This window comes from Rhinopithecus bieti, unplaced genomic scaffold, assembly GCF_001698545.2.
Source record: "Rhinopithecus bieti isolate Rb0 unplaced genomic scaffold, ASM169854v2 scaffold_32008, whole genome shotgun sequence".
NCBI classification, from domain to species: Eukaryota; Metazoa; Chordata; class Mammalia; order Primates; family Cercopithecidae; genus Rhinopithecus; species Rhinopithecus bieti.
The window spans coordinates 437,411-449,083 of record NW_016814433.1 but is presented as its reverse complement, the minus strand read 5'-3'; the positions used below and the strand labels follow the sequence as shown (position 1 = coordinate 449,083).

The 11,673-nt window shown below is 49.6% G+C and overlaps 1 protein-coding gene across 6 annotated transcripts in view; it reads left to right on the top strand.

Annotated features, from left to right (window-relative positions):
• The first annotated feature begins 2,835 nt into the window (after window positions 1-2,835).
• The window catches only part of ZNF274 (zinc finger protein 274), a 33,582-nt gene continuing 24,744 nt past the window's right edge, over window positions 2,836-11,673 (top strand). The window contains exons 1-4 of one of the 6 annotated variants that reach the window (XM_017850684.1): window positions 2,836-3,287; window positions 3,766-3,843; window positions 5,216-5,342; window positions 6,468-6,563. In XM_017850684.1, the coding sequence (XP_017706173.1) occupies window positions 3,811-3,843; window positions 5,216-5,342; window positions 6,468-6,563 (256 nt within the window). In that variant the 5' untranslated portion in view covers window positions 2,836-3,287; window positions 3,766-3,810. The other 5 variants (XM_017850686.1, XM_017850685.1, XM_017850687.1 and 2 more) reach the window with 5 other exon arrangements.

The window sequence follows — 11,673 nt, the reverse complement described above, 5'->3', positions numbered from 1 at the left end:
TGTAATCCCAGCACTTTGGGGGGCCTAGGTAGGCGTATCACCTGAGTTCAGGAGTTCGAGACCAGTCTGGCCAACATGGCGAATCCCCATCTCTACTAAAAATACAAAAATTAGCCGGGCATGGTGGCACGCCCTGTAATCCCAGCTACTCAGGAGGCTGAGGCAGGGAGAATCGCTTGAACCCGGGAGGCAGAGGTTGCAGTTGAGCCAAAATCACGCCACTGCTCTCCAGCCTGAGTGAAAGAGCGAGACTCTGTCTCAAAACAAACAAAAAATCTTTGGCCAGTCATGATGGCTCACACCTGCAATCCCAGCACTTTGGGAGGCCGAGGCAGGAGGATTGCTTGAGCCCAGGAGTTCAAGACCAGCCCTGGCAACACACTGAGACCTCATCTCTACACAAATATTTGTTAAAAATTAGCCAGGTGTGGTGATGCACACCAGTAGTCAGTCCTAGCTACTTGGAAAGCTGATATGGGAGGAACACTTGAGCCCAGGAGGTTGGGCCAGCAGTAAGCCATGACTGCTTTCCAGCCTGGGTGACAGAACAAGACCCTGTATCAAAAACAAATTCTTTTCATCAAAAATCAGGTTTTATCCTATACCACATAAATAAAAAAGAAATCATTAGAAGAATTTCCACCAGCCTGGGCAACATGGTGAGGTTTCTGTCTCTACAGAAAAATACAAAAGAGGCTGGGCGGGGTGGCTCATGCCTATAATCTTGGCACTTTGGGAGGCTGAGGCGGGCGGACTGCCTGAGGTCAGGAGTTTGAGACCAGGCTGGCTAACACGGTGAAACCCCGTCTCTACTAAAAATACAAAAATTAGCCAGGCATAGTGGTCCAGCACGCCTGTGGTCCAAGCTACTTGGGCAGCTGAGGCAGGATAATCACTTGAACCCAGGAGGCGGAGGTTGCAGTGAGCCGAGATTGTGCCACCTCACTCCAGCCTGGGCGACAGAGCAAGACTCTGTCTCAAAAAAAAAAAAAAAAAAAAGTCAGCCAGGTGTGGTGGCGTGCACCTGTCCTGTAGTCCCAGCTATGAGAGAGACTAAGGTGGGAAGATCACGTGGGCTCAGGAGGCGGAGGCTGCAGTGAGTTGTGATCACACCAGTGAGCTGTGATCGCACCAATGCATTCCAGCCGGGGTGACAGAGCAAGACCCTGTCTCAAGAAAAGAAAAAAAAAAAGAATTTCCAAGGGGGTTTGCTTCCTTGCGATTAAGGGCCTCCATCAAACTTGAATATGAAGGGTTAGACGTATCCCTATTCAAATCCAGAACAAAACAAGACTATTAGTAAACATGACTACTTGACATAGCTCTGTCATACTAGCTAGGACTATACAATGTTACTTTTTTAAAGTTGAAGTATGGGCCGGGCACGGTGGCTCAAGCCTGTAATCCCAGCACTTTGGGAGGCCGAGATGGGCGGATCACGAGGTCAGGAGATCGAGACCATCCTGGCTAACACGGTGAAACCCCGTCTCTACTAAAAAATACAAAAAACTAGCCGGGCGACCTGGCGGGCGCCTGTAGTCCCAGCTACTCGGGAGGCTGAGGCAGGAGAATGGCCTAAACCCAGGAGGCGGAGCTTGCAGTGAGCTGAGATCCGGCCACTGCACTCCAGCCCGGGCGACAGAGCGAGACTCCGTCTCAAAAAAAAAAAAAAAAAGTTGAAGTATGGAAAAGGAAGATATCAAATTACTTATTAATTGGGGATAGTGTTATATCTATAATAGACAAGAAAAATCCAAGGAAATATTATTAGACTGTAAGATATCTGCACAGTCTCTGAGTAAATACTCCTATGCCAAAATCAACTAACAGCAACAACAATTAAACAATGTGTAGCCTGAGGTTAGATCCTCCACAGTGACCAAAAAACTAACAACCCGTGGAACAAGTTTAGCAGGCAATGTACAAGACCACCAGAGGGAGGCAGAGGACTACTGAGACCTGCCAGGAAAGATTAAGAGAGTGCACAGTGCCCTGCGCACCCAGAGAGATCAAGGCCCTCAGGTCCCAAAAAGACAAGACCATACCAGGACCTGGGACCTAAGGAAGATACGAAAACACCAGATGTCGGTCCTTGAAGAAGCCAAGAGAATACCTCCTTGTCCTGAGCTTCCAAGGAAGATGAGAGCACCCTGGGCCCAACGATGGGTGGCACACACCAGGTCCTGGACAGCTACAGACTTCAGTTTCCTCTCCCTAGACGTAAGTGCCTCAGCTTCCAGGAGCAAACTGGACCACAGGGGGACACCGGGCAGAGGATACTGCTCCTCCTCCCCAATGCCTGGGGTATAGTTAGCCCTAACCATCTCTCCAGAACTAGGGTGGACGTTTGGCCTCATTCCCATCACACTTACGGTCCACCCAGGCTTCCCTCTTTCCCCTTGCACACCCCTGACCTTCCTACTCCCTTCCTCTAATCCCCAGAACTAGGGTGGACGTTTGGCCACGTTCCCATCACACTTCCGGTCCTCCGAGTTTCCCTCCCCTCCCTGACCTTGAGTGGACACTTGGCCCTGTCCACCCTCACTTCTAGGCAGGACCCATCTCCCAGAAACATAGGTGCCGTCAGTCCCAACTCCTGCACACTTCCTGCTCTCCCAGTCCTCGCCTTCTTTCTCACCTTTGAAACTGCTGGAACCACAGTACCTCCCCACTCCCCCCCGCGACTTCCGTCCTCCAGTCGCGCCCCCTTTCCCAAAAGTTGCGTGAACCCTAGCCCCGCCTCCTTCTCCCCGCCCTTCCCTGCCCCCGCCCCTCCACCGAGGATGGACGGCCAGTTAGGCCCGCCCCCTGCACTTCGGGCCCTACCCGCCCCCTACCCGCCCTTCCTCTTCCCAAGGGACGTCATAATTAATCCCGCCCCCACTGCCACCAACTAAGCATCACCTACTCCGCACTTCCGGCCTCACCCCTGTCCAGCTCCTTTCCTATCTCCAGCTTCTGCTCTGCCCCAAGAGTGGTCGCCTTCTTGGCAGGGCACGACTCTCTCCCAGCTCGGGTCGCCGCCCACATTAGTGTGGGGCCCTGCGGCCTAGCGTCCCTCATCAAAGGCTTCCCCTTGCCTAGCTGGACCGCCGAGGGACATGGACGAGTGCCCTCCTCCTGCCAACCCCGGCTTCGCCTGCCGCCCCTAACCGGCCGGTCAAGATGGCCGCCGCTGGGTGAGGCGAGCTGGCGCGCTGCGGGGGCATCTGGGAGTTGTAGTCCGGGACGGCGGGCTGACGCACTTCGCCGCCGGCCGACTGGCGCCATTGTGCGGCGCGCGCCGGGTGAGTGCCGCGCGAAACATGCGTCCGTCGGGGGCTGCGCTGGGCGGGTCCGGAACCGTTAGTTGGGGGCGAGCGCGGCCTCTGCCTTTCCCGCCGAGCTCGGGTACCCGGAGCAGGCCCTGCCTGCAGTCCTCCCGCCGCTCTGTGGGATGGGGTCGGTGACCCGGAACCCCGAGGGGAGACAGTGCTTTCGGGGCGCCGGGGTGGAGAGAACAAATCGCCTCCGGGAGCGTGGGGTCTGGGCCAGGGAGGCGATCCCCTCCGATGCGCGGGACAGAGGAGGCTCGGTGTCCTCTCGGGGAGGGGAAAACTGGTCCTCTCCAGTACTGTGGGAGTCCTGTGACTCACTCTGGGCGTTTTCCAGTTTGGCTGGGCTTGTCATTTCCCGCTGAGGGAGCCGTTCCTGGGCGGAGGCTGGGGTAGCTCCCCAGCGGAGCTCTTACGCCTCTCCCTCCCCTCCCAACTTCGGTTTCCTCAGGACTCTGCCCACTTCCACCAGAGACACATTGAGAAGGAGGAAACTATGGCCTCAAGGCTTCCGACGGCCTGGTCCTGTGTGAGTAGAGGCTTCCTTCGGCTTTTGAGTCCGCTACTGCACCTGGGGGGATGCGGATGGTGGTGAGATACCACCTTCCCTGAGATGCCCCCGTCCCCCAGAGCACCTCGGGGAGGGGTAGATTGGTTGGGCATGAGAGATCCTGCTTGATGGTGGAACCGCAGGTGGTTTGGTTTTCCAAGGGTGTAGTTAGAATAGAGACCAGATTGTAGGGGCTTCTGAAGGCCAGGTCAAGGCTCTTCCTTGTACCCTTTATACTGGGAAGAGTAATTGACAGGACTTTTGTTTTTTTTTTTTTTTTTTTGAGATGGAGTCTCCCTCTGTCGCCCAGGCTGGAGTGCACTGGCTCGATCTTGGCTCACTGCAACCTCCGCCTCCTGGGTTCAAGTGATTCTCCTGCCTCAGCCTCCTCGAGTAGCTGGGACTACAGGCGTGTGCCACCATGCCCAGCTACTTTTCTTGTGTGTTTTTAGTAGAGACGGGGTTTCACCATGTTGGCCAGGCTGGTCTCGAACTCTTGACCTAAGGTGATCCGCCCACCTCAGCCTCCCAAAGAGTAATTGATAGGTCTATGCAGGGATCAGGCTTATGTTTAGATTTCAGCAGATAAATTGGCATCGAGCAAGAGGTGACAGCAGCATAATTCAATAACAAGTAGAAAAGACAGGTGAGGATGGATCACTGACAGGTGAAGGAAATAGAAAGAAGCATCAGGGCCCTGGGCAGGGGCTGACAGCTTGGGTGTGATGGTGCAGCTCAGAGAATTCCCTAGGAGGCATACGCACCACTCTCAAAGTCAGAATTTTCAAATGAATAAGAAATAGGGCCGGGTGCGGTGGCTCACGTCTGTAATCCCAGCACTTTGGGAGGCTGAGGCAGACGGATCATGAGGTCAGGAGTTCGAGACCAGCCTGACCAACATGGTGAAACCTCATCTCTACTAAAATACAAAATTAGCCGGGCGTGGTGGTGTGCACCTGTAATCCCAGCTACTCAGGAGGCTGAGGCGGGAGAATCGCTTGAACTCGGGAGGCGGAGGCTGCAGTGAGCCGAGATTGCACCACTGCACTCCAGCCTAGGAGACAGAGTGAGGCTCTGTCTCAAAAACAAATAAATAAATAAATAAAGTAAAATAAATGGACAGGTTTTCATATGCTACAGAGGACTCATGTGTTGCTCTCCTTATTGTAACCTGAATAGAGTCAAGCTTGGGTTTGCTTGGGGTTTCAGACAAAGACAGGAACTCAGGATGAGACTACCAAATTGCCCTTGTAGACCACTCTGTGCTTTCACTGGCCTGGTCAGCCTCCCCTGTCTTTCTTTTGTCATGGATGCGGATGGCCCATGGCTGAACAAGAATCTGGATTTTTAGGAACCAGTGATCTTTGAAGATGTAACACTGGGTTTTACCCCGGAAGAGTGGGGACTGCTGGACCTCAAACAGAAGTCCCTGTACAGGGAAGTGATGCTGGAGAACTACAGGAACCTGGTCTCAGTGGGTAAGGCTGGCCTCCAGGTCAATAAGGATCTGTGTAGCACCTCTGAAGTATGTGTCTGCTTGGGTTCAGACTGCAGGGGCACCAGTAGGAAAAGGGCAGCTTTTCAGTATGACTTCTGAAGCATTGCCTAGTAGTCCATCCCTCCCTGAATACGAGGGAGATGGGTCTGTGGGGGATGTTTTCAGCTGTAATAGTGGATGCTTATTGTTTTTGTAACAAGAGTTCCAGCCAGGCATGGTGGCTCAGTTGAGGAGACTGAGGCAGGAGGATTGTTTAAGCCCAGGAGTTTGAGACCAGTGTGGGCAACATAGATCCTGTCTCTATTTAAAAAAACAAAACGAACAAACAAAAAAACAACTCCACAGAAATTCCAGACAATGTGATGCCAGTGTCCCAACGATTTAGGAGTAGCACCAAAGAGCCTGTCCCTGCCAGGCACAGTAGCTCACACCTGTAATCCTGGCACTTTGGGAGGCTGAGGCGGGCAGATCAGTTGAGATCAGGAGTCCTAGACCAGCCTGACCAACATGATGAAACCCTGTCTTTACTAAAAATACAAAAATTAGCCGGGCACTCCAGCTACTCAGGAGGCTGAGTCAGGAGAATTGCTTGAACCTGGGAGGTGGAGGAGGTTACAGTGAGCTGAGATTGGATCACAGCACTCCAGCTTGGGCAACCAAGCAAGACTCTGTCTCAAAAAAAAAAAAAGCCTGTCCCTTCAGACTCTGGTTATTGTGAACCTTTCCATGTTCCCCCTAGTCATTGCACAGCTGTGGCTCCAAGCATTGCATCTGTGCTCAAGGCAGAAACAAGGAGAAGGGGTAGCCCGAGCCAAGTCTCTTTCACAGCTGTCATGTTGAACCAGAAAGCAAAAGCTTTCCCAGCTGACCGATCTCTCTTTGTGTCTGGCTGACCAGAAATGGGCCCCTTAGCTGCTTGGCAAAGGAGTCTAGGAAAGCCAACAACAGGGATGGATGGAGTTGTGTTCACCGCTCTAGGCCAGAAGTCATGTATGTCATGCCTTAGCAGGGAAGAAGCTAGAGACGGCTTGTGCTGCGGTAGGATAGGTAGCATTTTCTCCCGAACACAGACCCCCACAAGCCCTGTCTCTTTTCCTTTGAGCAGAACATCAGCTTTCCAAACCAGATGTGGTATCTCAGTTAGAGGAGGCAGAAGATTTCTGGCCAGTGGAGAGAGGAATTCCTCAAGACACCATTCCAGGTGAGAACCAGACATGGGAAGCCCCCACAGGGAAGGGGCCAACTGATTAGTCAGGGACCCATATCTTGGAAAAGCAGTAGGCATTGGGATACCCCAGATGGGGTGCTGTGATGAGCAGTTGCAGAACCAAACTCTTAAGTTTTTCTCTGGCCCCAGAATCAGCAGTGTCCTGCTTGGTTGAAAGTGAACCTGTTGGCGGTGGCAGGTGATACTTGTGTTGACAGTAGGGGCTCCCTTAGTCTGTTACATGTACTGTCTACTCTGCCCTCCCTTCATAACCACTGGTAACCCTGGTGTGTATTTCCAGCCAGACTTTCTTACATAGGCTTATGTGAATGTATGTGAATATGTATACACATTATGAGGGTGTTATAATACAGACAGTTCAGCTTCTTTTTGATTTGGAGACTGGCTCTCACTGTGTCACCGAGGCTGGAGTGCAGTGGCATGATCTCAGCTCACTGCACCCTCTGCATCCTGGACTCAAGCTGTCCTCCTACCTCAGCCTTCCAAGTAGCTGGAACTATAGGCAAGTACCACCATGCCCATTTAATTTTTTTTTTTGTAGAGACAGTGTTTCACCATGTTGCCCAGGCTGGTCTTGAACTCCTGAGCTCAAGTGATCCACCCACCTCAGCCTCCTAGAGTGCTGGGATTTCAGGCATGAGTCACCACGTCTGTCTGGTCTACTTTATTTTATTTATTTTTTGAGAGATGGTGCCTCACTCTGTTGCTCAGTCTGGAGTGCAGTGGTATGATCTCAGCTCACTGCAACCTCTGCCTCCCGGGTTCAAGTGATTCTCCAGCCTCATCCTCTGCAGTAGCTGGGATTACAGTGTGCACCATGACTCCAGGCTAATTTTTGTATTTTTAGTAAAGGACAGTTTCACCATGTTGGCCATGCTGTTCTTGAGCTCCTGACCTCAAGTGATTCACCCACCTTGGCCTCCCAAAGTGCTGGGATTACACGCATGAACCACTGTGCCCGACCTCTGCTTTATTAACAGCTTCAGTGTGGTCCACATTTGATTTTTCTTCTTTTGATGGACATTAAATTTACTGCAGAAAACCTCCTTGCATACTTTTTTTTTGCACGAATGAGTTGGTTTTTCTGTAGGTTGGATATCTAAAAACGGAACTACAGGATCAACCAATGTTGTAAACTAAAAATCTGGTAGTTACAGATTACCATCTCAGATCCTTTAAGGCCAGGCACAGTGGCTCAGGCCTGTAATCCCAGCACTTTGGGAGGCTGAGGTGGGAGAATGTTTGAGACCCTGTCTCTCTAAAAAAAAATAGGCCGGGCACAGTGGCTCATGGCTGTAATCCCAGCACTTTGGGAGGCCAAGGCAGGCAGACTATTTGAAGTCGGGAGTTTGAGACCAGCCTGGCCAACATGGTTGAAACCCCATCTCTACTAAAAATACAAAAATTAGCTGGGCATGGGCCAAGTGCAGTGGCTCACGCCTGTAATCCCAGCACTTTGAGAGGCCGAGGTGGGCAGATCATGAGGTCGGGACATCGAGACCATCCTGGCTAACATGGTGAAACCCCGTCTCTACTAAAATACAAAATTTAGCTGGGTGTGGTGGCAGGTGCCTGTGGTCCCAGCTACTCGGGAGGCTGAGGCAGGAGGAGGGCGTGAACCCGGGAAGTGGAGCTTGCAGTGAACTGAGATCGTGCCACTGCACTCCAGCCTGGGCGACAGAGCAAGACTCCTTCTCAAAAAAAAAAAAGAAAAAAAAAATTAGCTGGGTATGGTGGTTTGTGCCTGTAATCCCAGCTACTTAGGAGGCTGAGGCAGGAGAATCGATTGAACCCAGGAGACAGAGGTTGCCGTGAGCAGAGATCATGCCACTGCGTGACCAGCAAGACTCCATCTCAAAAAAAAAAGTACAAATATGTATGTATATATATAAATATAAATCTTTTCTCTTTTTTTTTTTTTTTTTTTTTTTGAGGCGGAGTCTCGGCTCTGTCGCCCAGGCTGCGGACGTGCAGTGGCCGGATCATCAGCTCACTGCAAGCTCCGCCTCCCGGGTTTTACGCCATTCTCCTGCCTCAGCCTCCCGAGTAGGCTGGACTACAGGCGCCCGCCACCACGGCCCAGCTAGTTTTTTGTATTTTTTAGTAGAGACGGGGTTTCACCGGGTTAGCCAGATGGTGTCGATCTCCTGACCTCGTGATCTGCCTGTCTCGGCCTCCCAAATGCTGGGATTACAGGCTTGAGCCCACCGTGCCCGGCCAGAATAGAAATCTGTTCTAAAATAGGCAAGGCCACCAGGGGCTCATGCCTGTAATCCCAGCAATTTGGGAGTCCAAGGCAGGAGGATTGCTTGAGGCTAGGAGTTTGAGGTTATAGTAAGCTGTGATCATGCCACTGCACTCTAACCAGGTTGACAGTGAGACCCTGTCTCAAAAAAAAAAAAAAAAAAATTTAAAATCCTTCAGAATACATAGAGTTGCTGAAGTAAATGACAACTCTTTTTCTTCTTTATCAACAGCAATTTGTAATGGTCTTTTGAAGGTTTGCAGATCTGATGGGATAAATACAATGTGTTCAATGTAGTTCACATTTTCCTCACAATGGACCAAGTTGGACATATTTTATAAATCTATGGCTTGTTTGTATTTTTTCTTTTGTGAGTTCATGTATTTTCCCATTTTTTTCTTTTTTTATTTGTAGGAATTCTGTATGTTCTGGATGTTAATATTGAAATATCATATCCCAGACCATGTATTGTCTACCTTTATGTAGTCTCTATACAGAAGTTTTACAATTTCTTTTTCTTTTCAAATATGTCTTTATTTCTGTTCTAGATTCTGTATCATATATAGGTAGATTATCCAAACACTTTAGTGTGATGTGGTATTTGTTATATACCTCGAACTGCTGCATTCAAGCAGTTCTCCTGCCTCAGACTCCCAAAGTGCTGGGATTACATCACTTAAATTTTTTTCTTTTTAGTTTAGTTTATCTGGAATGTCCTTTTATATATGGATGGGGTTCATCCTCTGCTTATTGGAAATACCATATTTGTTATGGACTAAGTAGCTGTCTTTATATACAGGCCTCTATGGACTCTCCTTTGATCTTTTCTGTCTGAGTAAAAGCCATGTTACTGTGCTTTGATATATAGTGGTTCCCCTTGTTATTAAAAAAAAAAAAAGTCTTAGCTGGCTTTAGCCATCTGTTTCTCCAGATGAACACTTATTCTCAGCTTGTCACTGTTCATTGAGAAAATCCTGTTGGAATGTGTATTACATTTAATTAAGTTTTCATTATTACTATTACCTGATCAAGTTAATCCTGCCTCATGGTCTTGCATAGTTGTTCCAGATGAACATGTCATGCTCTTAAATTCGTTGATCTTTTTTGGCCAGGCACGGTGGCTCACACCTGTAATCCCAACACTTTGGGAGGCTGAGCTGGGCAAATCATGAGGTGAAGAAATCGAGACCATCCTGGCCAACATGGTGAAACTCCGTTTCTACTAAAAATACAAAAATTAGCTGGGCGTGGTGGCGCACACCTATAGTCCCAGTTGCTTGGGAGGCTGAGGCAGGAGAATCACTTGAACCCAGGAGGCGGAGGTTGCAGTGAACCAAGATCATGCCACTGCACTCCAGCCTGGGCGACAGAGCGAGACTCCATCTCAAAAAAAGAAAAAAAATTCTTTCATCTCTCTCTTTTTCTTTTTTTTTTTTGAGACGGAGTCTCCCTCTGTCACCCAGGCTGGAGGGCAGTGTGATCTCGGCTCACGCAACCTCCACCCCCTGGGTTCAAGCAATTCTCGTGCCTCAGCATCCTGAGTAGCTGGGACTACAGCCATGTGCCACCATGCCTGGCCAGTGTTTTTATCATCTGTAACAGTTGTGTTACGTCATGCAGTCGTGTTCATCATGGGTAGTATGTCCAAAATCGTGTGAAGCTCAGAGTGTGAAGAGTTGGTATCTAGTCTCTGACTTGAATGGAAAAGTTTCTAGGTTTTGATGAGCTTGATGCTGGATTCTGCTTTGATTCAAATCAGTTTTATCTGGATTAACAAATAGTCATCTTGTCTTTTCTAATGAATGAAAATCAGTAATAGCTCCTATTTCCCTTCTAGAGCTTACTAAAGTGGTCACACGATTCTCCTTTGAGCAGTTAACATAGGAGTATAATAGATACAGAAGTGCTTTTGTAACGTGCTGCTGGAGTCCTGAATTTCTAAGGATTTTTGTGTCAGTATTCATAAGTTACGTTGGGGAGGTGGTTTTCTTTGTGTGTTTGCTTGGTCAGCCTTTCTATCAGTGTGCTGAATGCAGAGCACACTGGATGCTTTCCCTTCTCTTTGTTTTCTGTGCTGTGATGCAAGCGGCATCAGAACTACCCACTTCTGGCAGTACTGAGCTGTGACATCCTCACCTACCTCCCATCCTTGGTGATGACCTGTTTGCCACAGAATAGAAGGCTAGAGTCTCTGTGACTCTCCCCCACCCCAATCTTTCTCTGGGCCCTGTTTCTGGTTTCTTTGTATTTCAGCTTCCTGGCTCAGCATTAATACTTTGTTTTTTGTTTCCACATTCAAAGTTTTTCCTTCCATTCCCTTCACTGAAAATCTTTATTAGCAAAAGAGGTCACTAAACTATTTCACCTGCAAGGTCTCCAGCAATGCAAGTACTTTGTATCTGCCTGCAGTGGTTTCTGTGTCCCTTGGTTTTTGAGACGGAGTCTCACTCTATCACCAGCCTGGAGTGCAGCGGTGCCATCTCGGCTCACTGCAACCTCCGCCTCCCAGGTTCAAGTGATTCTCCTGCCTCAGCCTCCTGAGTAGCTGGGACTGCAGGTGTGCACCACCACATCCAGCTAATTTTTTGTATTTTTAGTAGAGACAGGGTTTCACCATGTTGGCCAGGATGGTCTTGATCTTTTGACCTTGTGATCTGCCCGCCTCGGCCTCCCAAAGTGCTGGTATTACAGGCGTCAGCCACCGTACCCAGCCCAGCCTCCTGATCTTCCTTTTGGTCTTTATGTTTCTGGGTTACTCAGGCTGTGACAAGTCTGCATTTCATCCTTCTTGGAGCTCAGGACCCATGTTCTGAATGGGCAAACCTCCAGGCCATACAC